Genomic DNA, 26,929 nt, shown 5'->3' on the forward strand with positions numbered 1-26,929 from the left:
TTTCGGCATTGAACGCTGAGACTCCCTGTTTTTTTTTTGTAGTGGCGTTCAACGCCCACTACTGGCGTTGAACGTCCTGAGGGGACAACAAAATGAATCGTGGTTGCCTCCCTATGGACGTTAAACGTCCAACCTTCTCCCCCCTTCTGGCACTGAGCGCCCAAACTGGCGTTCAACGCTAGTAACGGGTCTCCTCCAGGGTGTTCGTCCCGCTGTGCTTTTCTGTTTTTATTCCAACTGTTATACATGATTAAAAATGTTAGAAAAAGGAGGGAAACTATGAAAATAATCAGAAGATACCTACATATGAAATTGAACTCGAATAACTAAAACAAAGCAAAAGAAAAGAGAATGTAAACTATAGGATACATATGGCTGGGTTGCCTCCCAGCAGGCACTTCTTTATTGTCATTAGCTTGACATCCACTGTTGTCATGTCAGTAAGACGGTATAGTTCCCTTGTTTAATCTCATCTCCTAGGTAGTGCTTTATTCTCTGGCCATTGAATATGAATCTGTTGTCCGGATATCTGTTCTGAAGCTCCACATGACCATAGGGTGACACTCCCGTGACCACAAAGGGTCTTGTCCATCGTGACTTGAGCTTCCCAGGGAAGAGCTTGAGTCTAGAATTGAAAAGTAAAACCTTTTGGCCAGGTTCAAAAACTTTGGAAGCTATCTTCCTATCATGCCATTTCTTTGTCCTTTCCTTGTAAACCTTGGCGTTCTCATAGGTAGTACATCAGAATTCATCTAGTTCATTCAATTGAAGCAATCTTTTTTCTCCTGCTGCCTTGGCATTGAAGTTTAGGAATCTCGCTGCCCAGTATACTCTATGCTCCAACTCCACTGGCAGATGAGATGCTTTACCATAGACCAGTTGATAGGGAGACATTCCTATGGGGTCCTGAAAGCTGTCCTGTACGCCCAGAGAGCATCATCTAGCTTCTTTGCCCAATCTCTCCTGGAGGTGCTCAGTGTCTTCTCTAGAATCCTTTTGAGTTCCCTATTTAAAACCTCAGCTTGCCCACTGGTCTGTGGGTGATAAGGGGTAGCTACCTTATGACGAATTCCGTACCTTTGTAAAATTGAGTCTAGTTGTTTGTTGCAGAAGTGGCTGCCCCATCACTAATCAGTGTCCTTGACACATCAAACCTGCTGAAAATGTATTTCTTTAGGAACTTCAGCATAACTCGGGTGTCATTGGTGGATGACGCCATCGCCTCAACCCATTTAGATACATAGTCCACTGCCACAAGGATGTATGTAGTTGAGTATGAGGGGGGAAAAGGTCCCATGAAGTCTATCCCCCATACATCAAACATCTCAATATTTAGGATTTCTTGCTGTGGTATTTCATGATTATGAGGAAGGTTTATGCTCTCTGGCACTTATCACAGTTTCTTACAAACTCCCGGGCGTCTCGGAAGAGGGTTGGCCAGTAGAACCCGCTTTGAAGGACCTTGGTGGCTGTCCTCTCTCCTCCAAAATGTCCTCCATATTCTGAACTGTGACAATGCCAGAGAATTTGCTGGGCTTCTTCCTCGGAGACACACCGCCTGATCATCCCATCTGAGCATCTCTTCAAGGGGTAAAGTTCATCCCATAAGTAGTACTTTGCATCATGCAAAAGTTTTCTGACTTGCTGTTTAGTGTACTCTTTGGGGATGAACGGCATGGCCTTATAGTTTGTAATGTCTACAAACCATGACGCTCTTGGGATTGCAAAAAGTTGCTCATCCGGGAAGGTCTCCGATACACCAGTGGTAGGGGGTGGCATTCCTTCTTCGGGATCGATCCTGGACAGATGATCAGCCACCTGGTTTTCTGATCCCTTTCTGTCCCTGATCTCAATGTCGAATTCTTGAAGGAGTAGCACCCATCTGATTAACCTTGGTTTAGAATCCTGCTTGGTCAGAAGGTACTTAAGAGTAGCATGATCAGTATAAACAATAACCTTTGAACCAATTAAATAGGATCTAAACTTATCAATGGCATAAATAACCGCCAGTAGTTCCTTCTTGGTGGTGGTGTAGTTCCTTTCAGCATTATTCAAAACATAGCTGGCATAATAAATGACATGCATAAGCTTGTCTTGTCTCTGGCCCAAAACTGCTCCAATGCATAATCACTGGCATCACACATCAATTCGAATGGTAGGGCCCAATTGGGTGCAGAAATGATAGGTGCAGAGACAAGCTTTGCTTTCAAAGTTTCGAAGGCATGCATGCATTTTTTGTCAAAAACAAAGGGAGTGTCAGTAACTAGAAGATTGCACAGGGGTTTTGCAATTTTTGAAAAGTCTTTTATAAACCTCCTGTAGAATCCTGCATGTTGCAAGAAACTTCTGATTGCCTTAACATTAGTAGGTGGTGGTAATGCTTTAATTACTTCCACCTTAGCTTGATCAACCTCTATTCCCTTGTTTGAAATCCGATGACCAAGAACAATCCCCTCAGTTACCATGAAATGACTTTTTTTTTCCAATTTAAAACCAGATTTGTTTCTTGGCATCGTTTCAGAACTAAGGCTAGATGATTAAGGCATGAGTTAAAGGAATCACCAAAATAGAGAAGTCATCCATAAATACTTCAATGAATTTTTCAACCATATCTGAGAAGATGGAAAGCATACAACTTTGAAAAGTTGAAGGGACATTACAGAGGCCAAATGACATCCTCCTGTAGGCGAATACTCCATACGGGCATGTAAACGCCATTTTTTCTTGGTCTTGAGGATCTACTGCAATTTGATTGTAGCCTGAGTAGCCATCCAAAAAGCAATAGAACGCATGGCTAGCTAGTCTCTCTAGCATCTGGTCTATGAAAGGTAGGGAAAAGTGATCCTTTCTTGTGGCAATATTGAGTCTCCTATAGTCAATGAACATGCTCCATCCTGTGACAGTTCTTGTAGGGATCAGCTCATTCTTTTCATTGTGGATCACTGTCATCCCCCCTTTCTTAGACACCACTTGCACAGGGCTTACCCACGGACTATTTGAAATAGGATATATGATTCCAGCTTCCCAAAGTTTTGTAACTTCCTTTTGGACCACCTCTTTCATAGTTGGGTTCAGCCGCCTCTGGGGTTGCACAACTGGTTTAGCATCATCTTCAAGTAGAATCTTGTGCATACACCTAGTTGGACTGATCCCCTTTAGGTCACTTATGGTCCAACCGAGAGTTGTTTTGTGGGTTTTGAGTACTTGAATCAGTGCTTCTTCTTCTTGCTACTTCAGGGAGGAGCTTATAATCACTGGATAGGTGTCGCCTATCCTAGGAACATGTATTTCAAGGATGGTGGTAAAGGCTTGAGCTCGAGTTTAGGAGGTCCATCTTCCACCCTAGGTGTGCTTAGCGTCTCCTTTTGAGGTTCCGACTCCTCCAGTTCCAGTAGAATATCTTCAAGAATAGTTTTTAGTTCCTCTCCAAGTCGTTCAGCCTCAAGCACTTCTTCAACCAGGGGCTCTATGACATCTATCCTCTTGCATTCCCAAGGGAGATTTGTGTGTTACATAACCTTGACTGCATTCAGCACAAACTCATCTTGATCAACACACAGTGTGACTTCCCCCTTTTGGACCTCAATGATAGTTCGTCCCGTGGCTAGAAAGGTCTTTCTAGAATGATAGATGCATTCTTATCTTCCTCCATATCTAATATCAAAAAGTCTGCAGGAAAGACAAAGGGTCCCACTCTCACAATCATGCCTTCAATCACTCCTATTGGAAACTTGATTGAGCGGTCAACAAGTTGGAGGTAAATACGGCTAGGTTTGATTTCTTGGATGTGGAGTTTCTTTACCAATGATAATGGCATTAGGTTGATACTTGCTCCAAGATTACATAAGGCTGTCTTTATGCAGGTGTCTGCAATGGTGCAGGGGATTACAAAGCTTCCAGGATCTTGCAGTTTCTCAGGTAACGTCCTCTAAATAACTGCACTGCATTTCTTGGTGAGTAGAAATGTTTTTGCCTCTCTCCAATCCCTTTTGCTACTCAATATGTCTTTCATAAACTTAACATAGGAAGGTATTTGTTCCAGAGCCTTTGCAAAGGGGATTTTGATTTCAAGCTTCTTGAAAACTTCTAAGAATTTAGAAAATTGTTTATCTTTTTCTGCCTTTTTGAGCTTCTGAGGATATGGTAACTTGTCCTTGTACTCAGAGGCTTTGAGTGGTGCAGGGTGAGTATCCAGAGTGGTTGGAAAAGGATTATCAGGGTGTCTGGGGGGAGCTTCTTCTGAATTGGTGTTTAAAGCTCCTCTCCTTTTTGGGTGTTGAACGCCCGTTCTGCCCCTTTCTGGGCATTCAGCGCCCTTGATGGCGCTCTATTTTCGTTTTATGGTGTGTCTTCTTCATCATGTGTTCTATTATTCTGAAGTTGGGTGTCCAGGGTCCTTCTACTCCTCAATTGAATAGCTTGGCACTCCTCTCTTATCTGTTCAGATAGCTATCGTTTGGCCAGGCTCAATTGCAGTTCCATATTCTTACGGGAAGCTCAGGTCTCCTGTAATACTTCTGCCAACATGGAAGCCAGGTTGGGTACAATGTTAGGTTGTGGGGGCTGAAAAAGAGTGTTGTTGACTAAACCTTGCAAGCTTAGCACTTGTTGTGTGAGAAAGTTCAGTTGTTGGGCTAAAGACTCATCCTGGTCAGGAATGGCGGGTTTAGTGGATGCTTCCTTGACTTCCCTTTTTATTGAGGTCTCACTGGGTGAGTATAAGTGCTGATTATTAGTGACCATCTCAATGAGTTCATCAGCTTCTTCAGGTGTCTTCCTCATGTGTATTGAGCCACCAACAGAATTATCCAGGGACATCTTGGCTATGTCTGAGCATCAGCTTGTACCTTCTCCAAGTATCGTGGAGGAACTCGCTCTCTTCTTGCTTAAAGTTCTGAATATCCATCCTCAACCTTGTCAATTTCCTAGGAGGAAAATATTCATTCAAAAAATTGTTTACTACTTTACTCCATGTGTTCAAGCTTTCTCTGGGCTGGGCATTGATGACATGTCAACATGTCATGTTTTTCTATGCTTTTTCATATAAGAAATTGATGATTAGTGCTTAAATATTGAATACTTTTGTACTTAAATGGTATATTTCTTTGATCTTTTGATTTTATAAACTTTGTAGGAAATAAGTGAAAAAAGAAGAAAAAAAGCACAAAATAAGCTAAAAAGGAGAAAAGAGAAATTCTGGGGCACATTTTGGAGTCTTAGCACGCTTTGGAGCCTTAGGCCACGCTTTTAAAAGTGTGGCCCATGATTTAAACAAGGAGCCCTCTTGGCGCGAAAACGTCACTACACGCACGCGTACAAGACACCGACGTGTGGGGCAAGGATTTTTGAAGACCCACGCGTACGCATGCATGACGCGTATGCGTGGAAGTGATTGGCGTTCATTTGCAAAGAGAATGTTACGTTGCATAAGTGAACATTTTTGAGCAAAACCAAATTTGGAATGGAAGTTTAGCCATCGACGCGTACACGTGTATCACGCGTACGCGTGGATGTGACTTACCTGAAAATGGACGTGCAAGCATGGGTTGAGCAGCAGCGTAGCAGTAGCATGTTTGAAGACCCACGCGTACACGTAGGTGATGCGTACGCGTAGGTGACGCGTACGTGTAGGTGATGCGTACGCGTGGTGTAGCGCTCAATTGAAGAACGCTACGCTCGTTTGGTGAATGCTGCAAGGGACGCACATGCATACATGATGCGCACACGTCAATGTGCCAGATTGCCAAAGCACGCGTAAGCGTGAGGGACGCGCACGCATCAATGGGCAAAAACGCAAAAGCATGCACAAGCGTGCAGGACGCGTACGCGTGGGTGTAAAAGCATTCCGCTCACTTAATGAACACTACGCTCTCCTGGAAGTGCAACTTTGGCTCAATTAATATGATTCAAAGCCCATTGAAAATTCAAAGCAAGCAGAGCCCATTGACATCACTCAAAGGCACAAGACACAGTTAGAATAGAAATTTCATTTCATTTGTAATTTGTTTGTAATTTCATTTTCATTTTGTAAAGCCTATATAAAGGCATCAGTTTTCATTTCATGAGAGGAGATCTGTTAGGCTGCATTAGTAGTAGGCAGCAGTAGGAGTAGGAGTAGGAATAGAATAGAAGGCTCTCTGATACACTTTTTCCTTTTCTGCAAGTTTATATTGAATTCAGTTTACCTCGATTGCAATTTTAATTTCCTGCATCTCTACTGCAATTTTCATTTCTGTCAATTTTACCTTTTTGTTCCTATTGCTTTCAATTTAATTTTCCTGTAATTTTAATCTTCTGCAATTGTTCTGAGTTCTGATATATTGCTTTTTTAATTTTCCAGCACATTTACTGCAATTTACTTTTCTTGCTCTTTAAGCTTCTGCTGATTTACATTCTGCAATTCTCTGCAATTTACTTTTTGTTGCTCTAATTTTCACTCAATTCATCACTGTCTGCTTGACTAAACTGATCACTCACTAAAGTTACTTGATCCGTCAATCCCTGTGGGATCGACCTCACTCTTGTGAGTTATTACTACTTGATGCGACCCAGTACACTTGCCGGTGAGTTTGTGTGGAATTGTTTTTCCCTCATCAAGTTTTTGGCGCCATTGCCGAGGATTGATATAGATCGAAAATGATTAAGTGGGTGAGAATCCTAGATTAAGAATTTTTCTTTGTTTTTGTTCTTTTAATTTTCTGTTTTCTGCTGAAACCAAGGTGTTTGTGTTATTGCCTCACTAAGAAATTCTTCTCTGTAACATGAATTTCAATTTTCATTGGTGATGTGTTTTCCAAAATTCAAATAGAGTTCAACTCATCTTGTGATCAAACAAATTTTATGGGATATTACCCACCATCACCAATTGACTATTTTAATGGTGGTTGGGAATATCACCAAGAAATCACAGATTCTGAGCACTCAAATCAATGGAGATATGCTTCAGAGCCACAAGATGAGCAAGAGAATCATATGGGATATTGCTCACCACCACAAAATGATTCAAGTCATTATCCTAATGGTGTTTGGGAGTATCACCAAGAATTAATAGATTCTGAGCAACCCAATCAATGGGGATATGCTCCAGAGTCACAAATTGATTAAGCAAATCACATGAGATATTGTCCAGAACCACAAAATGATTTATGTCATTATCCTCATGGTGTCTGGGCATATCAACAAGAATGTGAACAATCAAGTGAAATGAATTTCCTCCCAGAACCACAAAGTGACTCATACTGTTATGACACTGACACAAACTATGGCTGGGAAGGGAATTTCAATACTGCATATTCTAATCATTCAAAGACATTATCACTTGATTATGCTATCGATACATACATGGAAGATTGCTCCCTAGAGCCACAAAATGATCAATTCTACAATGATTCACATTGTGGATGGGAGGATCAAAACCAGAGAGCATTTGACAGTTCATACTCCACTTATCAAGAGCCATCATCACTTGAGCAAACCTTCAATTCATTCATGCAAAATTGTCCAACCTCACCTCCCAGTTTCTCATGAGAAAATTCTTCATCACTCGATGATACTTCAACACAAATTTTCCTCCAAGATCCATACCAACCACAAAATTCACTCCACAATTCACAAAATTCATTTCATGCCCCTCAAAACATCACCACAACACATCCATGCCCACAAATTACTCTCAACCTTCATCCATTGAGCTAGCATTTGAACAATACCTACAAACATCCATAGACTCTTAGAAAGAACAAGAAACCCTCTGCAATAAGATGGATGGATATTTAGAGCAAGAAAGAAGAAACAAAGAATTGCTAAGCAAGGAAGATGAAGACCAATTGGTGGATGTAAAGGAGGTGGAGAAACAAGATGAATAGGTCCCTGTGTCAAGCAAAATTTCAACGGAGGAGGAGGTGGTGGAGGTATTTGAACCTGAAACTGCATATCCACAGAAGCCACTTGAGATGACAAAGGAACATGAAAACTCACAACCTCGACAAACCTCCCTGAACCAAAAACTGTCAACACTTGAATCTATGATTAAAAGATATGAAGAGGAGATAAAGAAATCTTGGGAAGAACAACAAACCTCCTCCATGAAAGTACTATTAAATCAAATGTTGAGTGTAAAGGAGGAAGTGAAAGAACAAGAAAGTGAGGAAGTCAATCAAGAGAATTCACACTCAAGTGAAGTAGAGAAGTACATAGAGGAAGAGCTCATGGAACCATCAATTCAAAAGGCTTTTAATGAAGATAATGCTCCAACCATCACACAACCACCAAGTATTGATATCCAAGAAGTGAAGGCAACTAACAAGAGCACCGAGAAGGGGATTGTGACCAAGATACCAAGGACAACATTCAAGAAAAGGTCAACTGCAAACAATCCTACCCCTGATCCAGCAAGCAAGTTCAATTTAGCTAATAACAAAAGGAAGCTTGCTAAGGAGAGACCAAGACAGGGAACAATAGCTGAATCTTCTCCCCCTTGAGGTCATTCCTCTTAACAAACTGGAAGAAGAGGAAGAAAGTGAAGAACAACATGTCAAGCTAATGACACTAAAAGAGCACTTGTTGGGAGGTAACCCAACCTTATGTAACATTTTATTCCTTTGCTTTGTTTATTTTCTCTGTCTTCTTTGTTTAATTTCAATAAATTGGCATATGATTACATTCTAAGTTTGGTGTTGCCCTGCAACAATCTGTTTTCAATCTTTTCGGATGAGTGCATCAAATCTAAAATGAAAGTGTCACACTAAGATTCTAAGTTTGGTGTGGCACTTATTTTTCTATGCAATTCATCCAGCAACACCACTTGTCTGCATAATCATAATGCCTTTACAGTGTTATCTTTCTTTTGGTTTGACATTTTTTCTTTCTCTCTTTGTTTTAGTCATTTCTTAGCTTTTAATGCTTTTTTTTCCTTTGCTCTTTAACTGTTTTGTTAATACCTCACCAAGAAATCATTATTCATGACAGATTCTTCGCTTGGTAATTGTATTTAACATATAACAGTTTCATGTGCATAGTTTATTTCAAATAAATTGACATGTGATTGCATTCTAAGTTTGGTGTTGCTATGCAACAAAATTTGGTTCCAATCTTTACTAGATACTTGTATTAATTCCAAGTGAAAGTGTCACACTATGTTTGGTGTGCCACTTATCTTTTATGCAATGTATCATGCACACCCTCTTATTTTTGCAATCACAATGTCTCTGTTTCCTGTTCCTTCATTGTTATTTTCATCTTGCTTGCTTAAACACATGTGCTACTGACATTTCATATTGTAAGACACTCATGATCCATTTTAGGTCCATCACTACTGTTCCAATTGTTGCTTAAGGATGAGCAAACAACCTAAGTTGGTATGGGAAGGGGAAGAATGAGAGGAAAAGGACAACAACAGTGAAGATGAACTAAAAGGTGGTAACGTTCCTTTTCCTCATACTTATTTCCAGTACTTTAAATTGCATAATTGTCTTTATCTTCTCTGTATGCATGTGTGCTATGAATAAGCATAGTTTGATTGATAATTTGTAACATCTTGCTGTGACATTATGACTACCATCTTGAATTTTGTGAGTTCAAAAGTAATAAAGTATCATGATCATAAACAAACAAGGAATTAACGAAGAGCTGAGCCTGTGCATACAAGTATTGGAAGGCCAGTATGATTAATTGATTGCTCAATTGCATTAGATTTTATTTAATTGAAATTTTCATCTAGGACATTTTATGAAATTTTTGAAATCATGAAAACCTTGAAGAAGCAAATGCAGTTAAAGCAAGTAAAGAAAAAGGGAAAGAATGAGAAAGCTGAAGGCTCTGAGTACCAATGACAATTCAATTGTTAAGTACTTATGGTGTTTATGTATCAGGCAAAAATCTTGAAAACAAAACACTTAGAGTCAAGGTTAGGCTCAAGTGCAAAAGCACTCCCTCAAAGCTCAAGGCTCTAAGCATCGATAATTAGAGAGTAAAGAAAAGAAACAAATGAGCTTAAAGAAGTCCTCTAATTAAATGCTTGTGGTGCTTATGTATCAAGTGGTAATATGATGAGCGGATAATTTATACGCTTTTTGGCACTGTTTTTAGTATGTTTTTAGTAGAATCTGGTTACTTTTAGGGATGTTTTCATTAGTTTTTATGTTAAATTCACATTTCTGGACTTTACTATGAGTTTGTGTATTATTCTGTGATTTCAGGTATTTTCTGGCTGAAATTGAGGGACTTGAGCAAAAATCAGATTCAGAGGTTGAAGAAGGACTGCTGATGCTGTTGGATTCTGACCTCCCTGAACTCAAAGTGGATTTTCTGGAGCTACAGAACTCAAAATGGCGCGCTTCCAATTGCGTTAGAAAGTAGACATCCAGGGCTTTCCAGAAATGTATAATAGTCCATACTTTGAACGAGTTTAGATGACGTAAAAGGGCGTTGAACACCAGTTCTACGCTGCTGTCTGGAGTTAAACGCCAGAAACAAGTCACAAACCAGAGTTGAATGCCAGAAATACGTTACAACCTGGCGTTCAACTTCAGAAAGAGCCTCTGCACGTGTAACATTCAAGCTCAGCCCAAGCACACACCAAGTGGGCCCCGAAAGTGGATTTATGCATCAATTACTTACTTCTCTAAACCCTAGTAGCTAGTTTATTATAAATAGGACTTTTTACTATTGTATTAGACATCTTTAGATCATCTTTGGACGCCTAGTTCTTAGATCATGGGGGCTGGCCATTCGGCCATGCCTGGACCTTTCACTTATGTATTTTCAACGGTAGAGTTTCTGCACTCCATAGATTAAGGTGTGGAGCTCTGCTGTTCCTCAAAGATTAATGCAAAGTACTACTATTTTCTATTCAATTCAACTTATTCTGCTTCTAAGATATTCATTCGCACTTCAACCTGAATGTGATGAACGTGACAATCATCATCATTCCCTATGAACGCGTGCCTGATAACCACTTCCGTTCTACCCTAGATTGAATGAGTATCTCTTGGATCTCTTAATCAGAATCTTCGTGGTATAAGCTAGATTAATGGCGGCATTCATGAGAGTCCGAAAAGTCTAAACCTTGTCTGTGGTATTCCGAGTAGGACTCTAGGATTGAATGACTGTGACGAACTTCAAACTCGCGAGTGCTGGGTGTAGTGACAGATGCAAAAGGAGGGTGAATCCTATTCCAGTATGATCGAGAACCTCAGATGATTAGCCGTGCTGTGACAGAGCATTTGAACCATTTTCACAAGAGGATGGGATGCAGCTATTGACAAGGGTGATGCCTCCAGACAATTAGCCATGCAGTGACAGCGCATCGGACCATTTTCTAGAGAGGATAAAAAGTAGCCATTGACAACGGTGATGTCCTTACATAAAGCCAGCCATGGAAAGGAGTAAGACTGATTGGATGAAGACAGCAGGAAAGCAGAGGTTCAGAGGAACGAATGCATCTCTATACGCTTATATGAAATTCTAACCAATGAATTACATAAGTATTTCTATCCTTATTTTCTATCTATTTATTATTTATGTTCGAAAACTCCATAACTATTTTATATCCGCCTGACTGAGATTTACATGGTGACCATAGCTTGCTTCATACCAACAATCTCCGTGGGATCGACCCTTACTTATGTAAGGTTTATTACTTGGATGACCCAGTGCACTTGCTGGTTAGTTGTATCGAAGTTGTGAATGAAAAATAATTTATTAAGACGTGCGTACATAGTTTCTGGCGCCGTTGCCTGAGATCACAATTTCGTGCACCATAATACTTGAAAACAAAGCATTTAGAGTCGTAGCTTTGTTATCAGCTCATGGCGCAAAGCACCCAAAAGGAGAAGCTAATAAGAGAATATAAAAGCTTGTTTAAAGGAAGAAATATAAGGAAAAGATTTCATAAAATGAGTTAGATAGAAGCATCAATCATTTACATTTCTTTTGTGATTGTGGCATGCATAGAAAACTAGCCAACCATGAACATCAACTTGCTATTCTTCTCACCTTGGTTTGTCAAAATTTACTGCATGATTCTTTTCTTGCTTGGGGACAAGCAAGGTTTAAGTTTGGTGTTGTGATGACATGTCATCATGTCATGTTTTTCTATGCTTTTTCATACAAGAAATTGATGATTAGTGCTTAAATATTGAATGCTTTTGTGCTTAAAAGGCATATTTCTTTGATCTTTTGATTTTACAAACTTTGTAGGAAATAAGTGGAAAAAGAAGCAAAAAAACACAAAATAAGCTAAAAAGGAGAAAAGAGAAATTCTGGGGCACATTTTGGAGTTTTGGCACGCTCTGGAGCCTTAGGCCACGCTTTTAAAAGCGTGGCCCAAGATTTAAACAAGGAGCGCTCTTGGCGTGAAAACGTCACAACGTGCATACATACAAGACGCTGACGTGTGGGGCAAGGATTTTTGAAGACCCACGCGTACGCGTGCATGACGCGTACGCATGGAAGTGATTGGCGTTCATTTGTAAAGAGAATGCTACGTTGCATAAGTGAACATTTTCGAGCAAAACCAAATTTGGAATGGAAGTTTAGCCATCAACGCGTACGTGGTGCACGAAATTGTGATCATTAATGGTGCCAACATCATGGTACGCACAATTGTAATCTCAAATCTTTGTCACAACTCCGCACAACTAACCAGCAAGTGCAATGGGTCGTCCAAGTAATAAACCTTACGTGAGTAAGGGTCGATCCCACGGATACTGTCGGCTTGAAGCAAGCTATGGTTATCTTGTAAATCTTAGTCAGGCAGATTCAAATGGTTATGGAGGATTGATAATTAAAAGATGAATAAAACATAAAATAAAGATAGAGATACTTATGTAATTCATTGGTAGGAATTTCAGATAAGCGTATGAAGATGCTTTGTTCCTTCTGAACCTCTGCTTTCCTATTGCCTTCTTCCAATCTTTCATACTCCTTTCCATGGCAAGCTATATGTTGGGCGTCACCGTTGTCAATGGCTACTTCCCGTCCTCTCAGTGAAAATGGTCCAAATGCGCTGTCACCGCACGGCTAATCATCTGTCGGTTCTCGATGATGTTGGAATAGGATCCATTGATCCTTTTGCGTCTGTCACACACCCAACACTCGCGAGTTTGAAGCTCGTCACAGTCATCCCTTCCCAGATCCTACTCGGAATACCACAGACAAGGTTTAGACTTTTCGGATCTCAGGAATGGCCACCAATAATTCTAGCCTATACCACAAAGGTTTTAATCTTAGATTAGAAACCCAAGAGATACACATTCAAGCTTGATTGCATGTAGAACGGAAGTGGTTGTCAGGCACGCGTTAATAGGTGAGAATGATGATGAGTGTCACGGATCATCACATTCATCAAATTGAAGAATGAGTGTATATCATAGAGAAGAAGTAGGCGTGAATTGAATAGAAAAACAGTAGTACTTTGCATTAATTCATGAAGAACAGCAGAGCTCCACACCTTAATCTATGGTGTGTAGAAATTCTACCGTTGAAAATACATAAGAACAAAAGGTCTAGGCATGGCCAAATGGCCAACCTTCCAAAGCGTGAGCATACAAGTTCCAAGATGAAAAGTATGATCCAGTGTAAAAGTCTAATAGCAAAAGGTCCTATTTATAGAAAACTAGTAGCCTAGGGTTTACAGAAATGAGTAAATGATGCAGAAATCCACTTTCGGGCCCACTTGGTATGTGCTTGGGCTGAGTATTGAAGCTTTCATGTGTAGATACTTTTCTTGGAGTTAAACACCAGCTTTTGTGCCAGTTTGGGCGTTTAACTCTAGCTTTTATGCCAGTTCTGGCGTTTTGACGCCAGAATTTCTATGCTAACTTTGAACGCCGGTTTGGGCCATCAAATCTTGGGCAAAGTATAAACTATTATATATTTCTGGAAAGCCCAGGATGTCTACTTTCCAACGCAATTGAGAGCTCGCCAATTGGGCTTCTGTAGCTCCAGAAAATCTATTTCGAGTGCAGGGAGGTCAGAATCTAACAGCATCTGCAGTCCTTTTTCAGCCTCTGGATAAGATTTTTGCTCAGGTCTCTCAATTTCAGCCAGAAAATACCTGAAATCACAGAAAAACACACAAACTCATAGTAAATTCCAGAAATGTAATTTTTATTTAAAAACTAATAAAAATATAATAAAAACTAACTAAAATATACTAAAAACATACTAAAAACAATGCCAAAAAGCGTATAAATTATCCGCTCATCACAACACCAAACTTAAATTGTTGCTTGTCTCCAAACAACTGAAAATCAAATAGGATAAAAAGAATAGAATATATAATGAATTCCAAAAACATCTATGAAGATCAGTTTTAATTAGATGAGCAGGGCTATTTAGCTTTTTGCTTCTGAACAGTTTTGGCATCTTACTTTATCCTTTGAAGTTCAGAATGATTGGCATCTATAGGAACTCAGAATTCAGATAGTGCTATTGATTCTCCTAGTTCAGTATGTTGATTCTTGAACACAGCTACTTTATAAGTCTTGGCCGTGACCCAAAGCATTTTGTTTTCCAGTATTACCACCGGATACATAAATGCCACAGACACATAACTGGGTGAACCTTTTCAGATTGTGACTCAGCTTTGCTAGAGTCCTCAATTAGAGGTGTCCAGAGCTCTTAAGCACACTCTTTTTTGCTTTGGACCACGACTTTAACCGCTCAGTCTCAAGCTTTCACTTGACACCTTCACGCTACAAGCACATGGTTAGGGACAGCTTGGTTTAGCCGCTTAGGCCAGGATTTTATTCCTGTGGGCCCTCTTATCCACTGATGCTCAAAGCCTTGGATCCTTTTTATTTTACCCTTGCCTTTTGGTTTAAAGGGCTATTGGCTTTTTCTGCTTGCTTTTTCTTTTTCTTCTCTTTTTTTTCGCATATATTTTTTTCTGCAAGCTTTTCACTGCTTTTTCTTGCTTTAAGAATCATTTTTATGATTTTTCAGATTATCAATAACATTTCTCCTTTTCCATTATTCTTTCAAGAGCCAACATTTTAACATTCATGAACAACAAATTCAAAAAAATATGCACTGTTCAAGCATTCATTCAGAAAGACAAAAGTATTGCCACCACATCAAAATAACTAAACTGTTTTAAAATTTGAAATTCATGTATTTCTTTTTCTTTTTCAATTAAAAACATTTTTCATTTAAGAAAGGTGATGGACTCATTTTCATAGCTTTAAGGCATAGACACTTAGACACTAGTGATCATGTAATAAAGACACAAACATAAATAAACATAAGGCATAAAAATTCGAAAAATAGAAAATAAAGAACAAGGAAATTAAAGAACGGGTCCACCTTAGTGATGGCGGCTTGTTCTTCCTCTTGAAGATCTTATGGAGTGCTTGAGTTCCTCAATATCTCTTCCTTGCCTTTTTTGCTCCTCTCTCATAACTCTTTGGTCTTCTCTAATTTCATGGAGGAGGATAGAATGCTCTTGGTGCTCCACCCTTAGTTGTCCCATGTTGGAACTTAATTCTCCTAGGGAGGTGTTGATTTGCTCCCAATAGTTTTGTAGAGGAAAATGCATCCCTTGAGGCATCTCAGGGATTTTATGATGAGGAATTTCCTCATGCTCTTGTCCATGAGTGGGATCTCTTGTTTGCTCCATCCTTTTCTTAGTGATGGGCTTGTCCTCATCAATGAGGATGTCTTCATCTATGTCAATTCCAGCTGAATTGCAAAGGTGACAAATAAGATGAGGGAAGACTAACATTGACAAAGTAGAGGACTTGTCCGCCACCTTGTAGAGTTCTAGGGATATAAACTCATGAACTTCTACTTCCTCTCCAATCATGATGCTATGGATCATGATAGCCCGGTCTATAGTAACTTCAGACCGGTTGCTAGTGGGAATGATTGAGCGTTGGATGAACTCCAACCATCCCCTAGCCACTGGCTTGAGGTCATGCCTCTTTAGTTGAACTGGCTTTCCTCTTGAATCTCTCTTTCATTGAGCACCCTCTTCACAAATGTCTATGAGGAATTGGTCCAACCTTTGATCAAAGTTGACCCTTCTAGTGTAGGGGTGTGCATCTCCTTGCATCATTGGCAAGTTGAATGCCAACCTTACATTTTCCAGACTGAAATCTAAGTATTTCTCCCGAACCATTGTAAGCCAATTCCTTGGGTCCAGGTTTACACTTTGATCATGGTTCTTGGTGATCCATGCATTAGCATAGAACTCTTGAACCATTAAGATTCTGACTTGTTGAATGGGGTTGGTGAGAATTTCCCAACCTCTTCTTCGAATCTCATGTCGGATCTCTGGATACTCACCCTTTTTGAGCTTGAAAGGGACCTTGGGGATCACTTTCTTCTTGGCCACAACTTCATAGAAGTGGTCTTGATGCACCTTTGAGATGAATCTCTCCATCTCCCATGACACGGAGGTGGAAGCTTTTGCCTTCCCTTTCCTCTTTCTAGAGGTTTTTCTGGCCTTTGGTGCCATAAATGGTTATGGAAAAACAAAAAGCTTTAGCTTTTACCACACCAAACTTAGAAGGTTTGCTCGTCCTCGAGCAAAAGAAGAATAAAGAGAATAGAGGGAGAAGAAATAGAGGAGATGGAAGGGGGTAGTGTTTCGGCCAAGGGGGTGAAGTAGTGTTGAAGATGTGGGAAAATGAAGGAGTGAAGATGGGTTTATATAGGAGTGGATGGAGGGTTTGGGTTCGGCCATTTATGGGTGGGTTTGGGAGGAAAAGTGTTTTGAATTTGAATGGTGAGGTAGGTGGGGTTTATGATGGGTGGATGTAGATTGGTGAAGGGTTTATGGAGAAGAGGGTAAGATTTGATAGGTGAGGGGTTTTTGGGGAAGAGGTATTGAGTTGATTGGTGAAGGGTATTTGGGGAAGAGTATTATGAAAAGGTGTGAAGAAGAGAGAGAGTGAGTTGAGGTTGGTGGGGATCCTGTGGGGTTCACAGATCCTGAGGTGTCAAGGATTTCTCATCCCTGCACCAATTAGGCGTGCAAAACGCCCTCTGCTGCCAATCCTGGTGTTAAACGCCAGGTTGCTGCCCATTTCTGGCATTTAACACCAGCTTCTTACCCTTTTCTGGCGTTAAACGCCAGTCTGGTGCCTATTTCTGGCGTTAAACGCCCAGAATGGTGCCAGACTGGGCGTTTAACGCCCATTCTACTGCCCTTACTGGCGTTTAGATGCCAGTAGCCTTCTCCTCCAAGGTGTGCTATTTTTCATTCTGTTTTTCAGTTTGTTTTTGCTTTTTCAATTGTTTTTGTGACTTCACATGATCATCATCCTACAGAAAACATAAAATAACAATAAAAAATAGAAATTTAACATAGATAAGTAAAATTGGGTTGCCTCCCAACAAGCGCTTCTTTAATGTCAGTAGCTTGACAGTGGGCTCTCATGGAGCCTCACAGGTACTCAGAGCATGATGATGGCCTCTCAACACCAAACATAGAGTTTGGTTGTGGCCTCCCAACACCAAACTTAGAGTTTAAATGTGGGGATTTTGTTTGACTCTGCATTGAGAGAAGCTTTTTATGCTTCCTCTCCATGGTTACAGAGGGAGATCCTTGAGCTTTAAACACAAGGGAGTTCTCATTCACTTGAAGGATCAATTCTCCTCTGTCAACATCAATCGCAGCTCTTGCTGTGGCTAGGAAGGGTCTGCCAAGGATGATGGATTCATCCATACACTTCCCAGTATCTAGGATTATGAAATCAGCAGGGATGTAGTGGCCTTCAACCTTTACCAAGACATCCTCTAAAAGTCCATAAGCCTGTTTTCTTGAATTGTCTGCCATCTCTAGTGAGATTCTTGCGGCTTGTACCTCAAGGATTCCTAGCTTCTCCATTACAGAGAGAGGCATGAGGTTTATGCTTGACCCTAGGTCACACAGAGCCTTCTCAAAGGTCATGATGCCTATGGTACAAGGTATTGAGAACTTTCCAGGATCTTGTCTCTTCAGAGGTAATTTCTGCCTAGTCAAGTCATCCAGTTCTTTGGTGAGCAAGGGGGGTTCATCCTCCCAAGTCTCATTACCAAATAGCTTGGCATTTAGCTTCATGATTGCTCCAAGGTACTTAGCAACTTGTTCTTCAGTAACTTTTTCATCCTCTTCAGAGGAAGAATACTCATTAGAGCTCATGAATGGCAAAAGTAGATTCAATGGAATCTCTATGGTCTCGATATGACCCTCAGATTCCCATGGTTCCTCATTAGGGAACTCCTTGGAGGCCAGTGGACGTCCATGGAGGACTTCCTCAGTGGAGATCACTGCCTCTTCCTCCTCTCCAGGTTCGGCCGTGTGGGTTATGTTGATGGCCTTGCACTCTCCTTTTGGATTCTCTTTTGTATTGCTTGGGAGAGTACTAGGAGGGAGTTCAGTAACTTTCTTGCTCAGCTGACCCACTTGTGCCTCCAAATTTCTAATGGAGGACCTTGTTTCAGTCATGAAACTTTGAGTGGTTTTAATTAAATCAGAGACTACAGTTGCTAAGTCAGAATGGCTCTACTTAGAATTCTCTATTTGTTGCTGAGAAGATGATAAAAAAGGTTTGCCATTGCTAAACCTATTTCTTCCACCATTATTGTTGTTGAAGCCTTGTTGAGGCCTCTGTTGATCCTTCCATGAGAGGTTTGGATGATTTCTCCATGAAGGATTATAGGTGTTTCTATAGGATTCTCCCATGTAATTCACCTCTTCCATTGCTGGGTTCTTAGGATCATAAGCTTCTTCTTCAGATGAAGCTTCTTTGGTACTGCCTGTTGCTGCTTGCATTCTAGACAGACTTTGAGAAATCATATTGACTTGTTGAGTCAATATTTTGTTCTGAGCCAATATGGCATTTAGAGTATCAATTTCAAGAACTCATTTCTTCTGATTTGTCCCATTATTCACAGGATTCTTTTCAGAAGTGTACATGAATTGGTTATTTACAACCATTTCAATGAGTTCTTGAGCTTCTGCATGCGTCTTCTTCAGATGAAGAGATCCTCCAGCAGAGCTGTCCAATGACATCTTGGACAGTTCAGACAGACCATCATAGAAGATACCTATAATGCTCCATTCTGAAAGCATGTCAGAAGGACACCTTCTGATCAATTGTTTGTATCTTTCCCAAGCTTCATAGAGGGATTCACCTTCCTTCTGTCTGAAGGTTTGGACTTCCACTCTAAGCTTGCTCAATTTTTGAAGTGGAAAGAACTTTGCCAGGAAGGCATTGACTAGCTTTTCCCAAGAGTTCAGGCTTTCTTTAGGTTTTGAATCCAACCATGTTCTAGCTCTGTCTTTTACAGCAAAAGGGAAGAGCATCAGTCTGTAGACCTCAGGGTCAACCCCATTGGTCTTGACAGTGTCACAGATTTGCAAGAATTTAGCTAAGAACTGATGAGGATCTTCCAATGGAAGTCCATGAAACTTACAATTATGTTGCATCAGAGAAACTAATTGAGGCTTAAGCTCAAAGTTGTTTGCTCCAATGGCAGGGATTGAGATGCTTCTCCCATAGAAGTCGGGTGTAGGTGTAGTAAAGTCACCAAGCACCTTCCTTGCATTGTTGGCATTGTTGTTGTTTTCGGCTGCCATGGCTTCTTCTTGTTTGAAAATTTCTATTAGGTCCTCTACAGAGAGTTGTACTTTAGCTTCTCTTAGCTTTCTCTTCAAGGTCCTTTCAGGTCCAGGATCAGCTTCAACAAGAATGTCTTTATCCTCTATGTCATAGTATAGAGATTCCTTGAGGTGTCAGAGGAAAATAAAAATAGAAGAATGAGGTAGAGAAGAGAGAATTCGAACTTATCAAGAGGGACAGAGTTTGAATTGGTGATAATGGAGAAGTTTTAGTCCTTTAAATAGAAGGATTTGGGAAGAGGGAAAGAATTTTCGAAATTTAAGTAAAAGATTTTGAAATAATTAAAAGCAATTTTGAAAATTTGGTAAATGATTTTCGAAAACTAAGATTGGGAAAGAAACTAAGTGATTTTTGAAAAAGATTTTGAAATTAGGAATAAAAAAGATATGATTGAAACTTAATTTTGAAAAAGATGTGATTGAAAAGATATGATGAGAAGATATGATTGAGAATCAAATTTAAAAGAAGAAAGTTTTTTTAAAATTAAAGTTGATTACTTGACCAACAAGAAATTAAAAGATATGATTCTAGAATTAAAACTTTTGATCCTTTCTTAATAGGCAAGTAACATCTTAAAAATTTTCAATTAAATCATTAAATGTAGCAAGGATTTTCGAAAATAATGATAAATAAAAAATGGAAAGAAATTGATTTTGAAAGGATATGATTGAAAAGATATGATTTGAAAAAGATTTGATTTTGAAAAATTATGAAAATTTGGAAAAGATTTGAATTAAAAACTAAATCTTCCCTCTAGTGTCCTCCTGGCGTTAAACGCCCAGAATGGCATCCATTCTGGCGTTTAACACCCAAAATGCTACCTTTTTGGGCGTTTAACACCCAGCCAGGCACCTTGGCTGGCGTTTAAATGCCAGTTTTCCTTCTTCACTGGGCGTTCTGAATGCCCAGCTTTTTCTGTGTGATTCCTCTGCTGAATGTTCTGAATCTTCAATTCTCTGTGTTATTGACTTGAAAAGACACAATTTTGAAATTTTTTTTTGAATTTTTAATGATGAGAAACAATAATAAAAAGGATGCAACTAAGATCAAATAAGTAATACATGCAAGACACCAAACTTAGAAGTTTGTATACTAAGGACCATAACAAATTGAAAATGCATATGAGAAACAACAAAAGACACAAAATAAGAGAAATTAAAGATCAGAGCTATGGAATCATCAAGAACAGCTTGAAGATTAATGAAGAACATATTACATATATTCGAAAAAATGCAAGAAGAAGAAAGACATGCAATTGACACCAAACTTAAAAATTGACCCTAGACTCAAACAAGAAACATAAAATATTTTTGATTTTAAGATTTTATAAATTTTTTTTTTGTGATTTTTCGAAAATTATATGGAAAGGAAAATAAAGGGATTCAAAATTTTTAATGAGAATTCCAGGAATAATTGCAATGTTAGTCTAAAACTCCGGTCCAGGAATTAGACATGGCTTACTAGCCAGCCAAGCTTTCAGTGAAAGCTTCGGTCCAAAACACTAGACATGGCCAATGGCCAGCCAAGCTTTAGCAGATCATTACTTTCAACAGCAAATTTGATAGAAACCATCAAGCTCTTGTGATGATAAGTTGAAACCTTGGTCCAAAAGATTAGACATGGCTTCACAGCCAGCCAGACTTCAACAAATCATCATGAAACTCTAGAATTCATTCTTAAAAACTCTGAAGAACAGAATAGAAAATTTTTTTGTATTTTTGAAAAAAAAATTTCGAAAATAGAAAGTAAAAAGCTTAAACATAAAATAAAATTACCTAATCTAAGCAACCAGATGAACCGTCAGTTGTCCAAACTCGAACAATCCCCGGCAACGGTGCCAAAAACTTGGTGTTGTTGTCGGACCAAACTTGGCACTGTTGTTGCCGGAAACAAATGCAAAATTGTTGTTCGTTCCCTCCTCGGCAACGGCGCCAAAAACTTGGTGCACGAAATTGTGATCATCAATGGCGCCAACATCATGGTACGCATAATTGTAATCTCAACTCTTTGTCACAACTCCGTACAACTAACCAGCAAGTGCATTGGGTCGTCCAAGTAATAAACCTTACGTGAGTAAGGGTCGATCCCACAGAGACTGTCGGCTTGAAGCAAGCTATGGTCATCTTGTAAATCTCAGTCAGGTAGATTCAAATGGTTATGGAGGATTGATAATTAAAAGATGAATAAAACATAAAATAAAGATAGAGATACTTATGTAATTCATTGGTAGGAATTTCAGATAAGCGTATGAAGATGCTTTGTTCCTTCTGAACCTCTGCTTTCCTATTGCCTTCTTCCAATCTTTCATACTCCTTTCCATGGCAAGCTGTATGTTGGGTATCACCGTTGTCAATGGCTACTTCCCGTCCTCTCAGTGAAAATGGTCCAAATGCGCTGTCACTGCACGGCTAATCATCTGTCGGTTCTCGATCATGTTGGAATAGGATCCATTGATCCTTTTGCGTCTGTCACACGCCCAACACTCGCGAGTTTGAAGCTCATCACAGTCATCCCTTCCCAGATCCTACTCGGAATACCACAGACAAGGTTTAGACTTTTCGGATCTCAGGAATGGCCGCCAATAATTCTAGCTTATACCACGAAGGTTTTAATCTTAGATTAGAAACCCAAGAGATCTACATTCAAGCTTGATTGCATGTAGAACGGAAGTGGTTGTCAAGCACGCGTTCATAGGTGAGAATGATGATGAGTGTCACGGATCATCACATTCATCAAATTGAAGAACGAGTGTATATCTTAGAGAAGAAGTAGGCGTGAATTGAATAGAAAAACAGTAGTACTTTGCATTAATTCATGAAGAATAGCAGAGCTCCACACCTTAATCTATGGTGTGTAGAAACTCTACCGTTAAAAATACATAAGAACTAAAGGTTTAGGCATGGTCGAATGGCCATCCTCCCAAAGCGTGAACATACAAGTTCCAAGATGAAAAGTATGATCCAGTGTAAAAGTCTAATAGCAAAAGGTCCTATTTATAGAAAACTAGTAGCCTAGGGTTTACAAAAATGAGTAAATGATGCAGAAATCCACTTCCGGGCCCACTTGGTGTGTGCTTGGGCTGAGTATTGAAGCTTTCATGTGTAGAGACTTTTCTTGGAGTTAAACGCCAGCTTTTGTGCCAGTTTGGGCGTTTAACTCCATACGCTTTTGACGCCAGAATTTCTATGCTGACTTTGAACGCCAGTTTGGGCCATCAAATCTTGGGCAAAGTATAGACTATTATATATTGCTGGAAAGACCAGGATGTCTACTTTCTAACGCAATTGAGAGCACGCTAATTGGGCTTCTGTAGCTCTAGAAAATCCACTTTGAGTGCAGGGAGGTCAGAATCCAACAGCATCTGCAGTGCTTTTTCAGCCTCTGAATCAAATTTTTGCTCAGGTCCCTCAATTTCAGCCAGAAAATATCTGAAATCACAGAAAAACACACAAACTCATAGTAAAGTCCAGAAATGTGATTTTTATTTAAAAAATTAATAAAAATATAATAAAAACTAACTAAAATATACTAAAAACATACTAAAAACAATGCCAAAAAGTGTATAAATTATCCGCTCATTAGTACGCGTGCATCACGTGTACGTGTGGATGTGACTTACCAGAAGAAGGATGCGCAAGCGTGGGTTGAGCGGCAGCGTGGCAATAGCATGTTTGGAGACCCACGCGTATGCGTAGGTGACGCGTACGCGTGATGTAGCGCTCAATTGAAGAACGCTACGCTCTTTTGGTGAACGCTGCAGGGGACGCGCACGCATACATGACTTGCACGCGTCAATGTGCCAAATTGCCAAAGCACGCGTAAGCGTGAGGGACGCGCACGCGTCGATGGGCAAAAACGCAAAAGCACGCACAAGCGTGCAGGACGCGTACGCGTGGGTGTAAAAGCGTTCCGCCTCACTTAATGAACGCTACGCTCTCCTGGAAGTACAACTTTGGCTCAATTAATCTGATTCAAATCCCATTGAAAATTCAAAGCAAGCAGAATCCATTGACATCACTCAAAGGCACAAGACACAGTTAGAATAGGAATTTCATTTCATTTGTAATTTGTTTGTAATTTCATTTTCATTTTGTAAAGCCTATATAAAGGCATCAATTTTCATTTCATGAGAGGATATCTATTAGGCTGCATTAGTAGTAAGCAGCAGTAGGAGTAGGAGTAGGAGTAGAATAGAAGGCTCTCTGATACGCTTTTTCCTTTTCTACAAGTTTATATTGAATTCAGTTTACCTCGATTGCAATTTCAATTTCCTGCATCTCTACTGCAATTTTCATTTCTATCAATTTTACCTTTCTGTTCCTATTGCTTTCAATTTAATTTTCCTGCAATTTTAATCTTCTGCAATTGTTCTGAGCTCTGATCTATTGCTTTCTTTAATTTCCCAGCACATTTACTGCAATTTACTTTTCTTGCTCTTTAAGCTTCTGTTGATTTACATTCTGCAATTTATAATTCTCTGCAATTTACTTTCTGTTGCTCTAATTTTCACTCAATTCATCATTGTCTGCTTGACTAAACTGATCACTCACTAAAGTTGCTTGATCCATCAATCCCTGTGGGATCGACCTCACTCTTGTGAGTTATTACTACTTGATGCGACCCGGTACACTTGTCGGTGAGTTTGTGTGGAATCATTTTTCCCGCATCAGGCATTCAACAATCTCTTTGCTTGATCTTTTAGAGCAAATGGAAAGAGTAGCAGTCTGTAGACGTCAGGGTCTACTCCGTCGGTCATAGTGTCACAAATCTGCAGGAAATCAGTGATGAATTCATTGGGTTCCTCCTATGGAAGTCCACAGAACTGGCAAGTCTGCTGTGCTAGAGTGACCAATTGTAGATTGAGCTCGAAATTGTATGCTCTAATAGGAGGCACACTTATACTCCTGCCATAGAAGTCAGGAGTTGGAGTTATGTAGAATCCTAAAGTTTTTCTGGGTTGTACACTCTCATTTGGATCCATAGTGATTTTGCTGTTCCTGTATTCACAACTAAGAGACGAGAAAAATGGGAGTCTCTATGTCAAAGTTTAGAGAACTCCTAGTGAGATATCCAGAAAATAACGAATAAAATAAATGAAAGCACATAATCAACTAGAAATTTGAAAATAAAAAATGAAAAATTTACCCTAAAATTTTTGAAATTTAGAAGGAGAAGGACTTAACAAATTTCGAAACTCCAAAAAGAAAGAAAAAAAAGAAAAACTGAAGAAACACCAAACTTAAAATTTGAAATTAAATAATAAACTACGGATGCAAGAATTAACCAAAATTTTTTGATAATTATGAAGAAAGAGTCTTTAAAGGTTTTCAAAATAAAAAAAATAAAAACACTAAAGGGACACCAAACTAAAAAATTTGAAAATAAGAGAAAATTAATAAGGGAGATTTCGAAAATATAGAGAGATAGGTAAATCTTAAAATTCAAAATGCAAAAGGAAATAAACGGTCAAAAACTGATAAATATACCTAATCTAAGCAACAAGACAACTAGTAGTTGTCAATCACAAGCAATGCACAGCAACGGTGCCAAAAACTTGGTACGCGAAAATTAAACTCGCACAACTTCACTGGCAAATACATCGGGTCGTCCAAGTAATACCTCAGGTGAGTGAGGGTCGATCCCACGAGCAAGGAATGGTTATCTTGCTGGACTTAGTCAGGTGAAAAGTAGAGAGAGTAGTTGTTGAAAGCGCATAAAACAAGATAATAAAGAAAATAAAGAAAGCAATTAAAGGGTTGGTGAAGAGACAATATATGGAAGTAGTTAAAGTCCGGGAGATGTTTATATACTTCTTGCTAAATATTCTAACAATGAATGATTCATTCTATGACAAATTGTAAGTGATTAAATCCTAATTCCTTAGTAATTTAATCTCCTCTGATTCTCATGAAACGCCAGGGTCAGTGGTCATTCAAATTGAATGAGGTTGAAGCTCACCATTCTAGTTAATACCACAAAGTCTCTAATCACCCCAGATCCCGGCTGAACAGATGTTCCCATGTCCCCAACGAGTTGTGGATTAGCCGTCTAGGAGATGTATTCTCAAATTGTAGTTCAATGCTATCCCGTCAAGGACTTGCAAGAACTTATGTAGAAAAGGGATCATACTTCCGTTCTACCCAGTTTCATTTAGATTGAAGAATAAAAATCCATCTTAGAATTAAATCAAACATATATTAAAATAAAAAAGTAATAATATTAATTCATAGAAATAAACAGAGCTCCTAACCTTAACCAGGAGGTTTAGTTGCTCATGACTTACAGAGAAAACAATTTTTAAAAGTAAAGAAGATCTTCATGAATGTATGTCCTCTAATCCTAAGTGATCTCCTCTTTAAATAGTAAATGCTAAACCTAAAAGATGTTATTTTAAATTCAAAATTACGAAGGTAAGATAAGATAAGCTAAGGAGTGCTAAAATCCACTTTGGGGCCCACTTTGGTGATTGCTTCGGTTTTTCCTGGTGTTTAGTGCTAATCTGGGCGTTGAACTCCCATAGGGGAGGAGTGAATTCTGTCCCTTACTCCATGGCTGGCGTTGAACGCCAGTTTTGGGCATTCAGCACTAGGAGTTTTCTCCTTCTTGGGCGCTAAATGCCAAGCTTGGCGTTTTGGCGTTTAGCGCCTGATTTGGTAGTGATTTCAGTAGAAAAGTATAAGTTATTATATATTGTTGAAATGCTCTGAAAATTAGCTTTCTAACACCATTGAGACCGCATCAATTGGACCTCTGTAGCTCAAGTTATGCTCGTTGGAATGCTCAGAGGTCAGGGTTGACAGCATCTGCTATCTTTTCTTTTTCTTTACCCAAGACTCTGCCAATTTTGCCTGAAATTCACAAAAAATCATAAAAAACAACACAAATACTCAAAGTAGCATCCAAAGATGAATTTTGCACTAAAACATTATAAAAGTTAATAAGATCTAACTAAAAACAACATAAAAACAACTAGAAAAAGGGTATAAGATGCTCACGCATCAGTCTTTCCTTGACCCTCCCATAAGGACAATATCATCGGCAAAAAGCATGCACCATGGCAAAGGCTCTTGGATATGCTCTGTGAGTACTTCCAAGATTAATATAAAAAGGTATGGGCTGAGGGATGATCCCTAGTGTAATCATATACCAATAGAAAATTTCTCTGTCACACTACCTTGAGTCTTCACACTAGTTGTAGCCCCATTATACATGTCTTTAATTGCACGAATATATGCGATCTTTACTCTCTTCCTTTCCAAAACCTTCCATAAGACCTCCCTTGGCACCCTATTGTACGTTTTTTCCAAATCAATAAACAC

The 26,929-nt window shown here is 39.4% G+C and overlaps 1 protein-coding gene and 1 non-coding gene across 2 annotated transcripts; one reads left to right on the top strand and one right to left on the bottom strand.

The window, feature by feature from the left end:
* Positions 1 to 1,093: 1,093 nt before the first annotated feature.
* Positions 1,094 to 3,132, bottom strand: LOC107607077 (uncharacterized). The gene is made up of 3 exons (XM_016309065.1): positions 2,986 to 3,132; positions 1,509 to 1,905; positions 1,094 to 1,248 (listed from the first exon to the last, which is right to left on the bottom strand). The coding sequence occupies exons 1-3, from the start codon at positions 3,130 to 3,132 to the stop codon at positions 1,094 to 1,096; spliced, it is 699 nt and encodes a 232-aa protein (XP_016164551.1).
* Positions 3,133 to 19,054: 15,922 nt separating this feature from the next.
* LOC148550933 (small nucleolar RNA R71) lies at positions 19,055 to 19,162 on the top strand. Its single transcript, XR_015893912.1, has one exon. It is a non-coding gene; the product is annotated as a small nucleolar RNA R71 (small nucleolar RNA).
* The last annotated feature ends 7,767 nt before the right edge of the window (positions 19,163 to 26,929 follow it).

This window comes from Arachis ipaensis, chromosome B7 (assembly GCF_059453495.1).
Source record: "Arachis ipaensis isolate K30076 ecotype BB chromosome B7, ASM5945349v1, whole genome shotgun sequence".
NCBI lineage: Eukaryota > Viridiplantae > Streptophyta > Magnoliopsida > Fabales > Fabaceae > Arachis > Arachis ipaensis.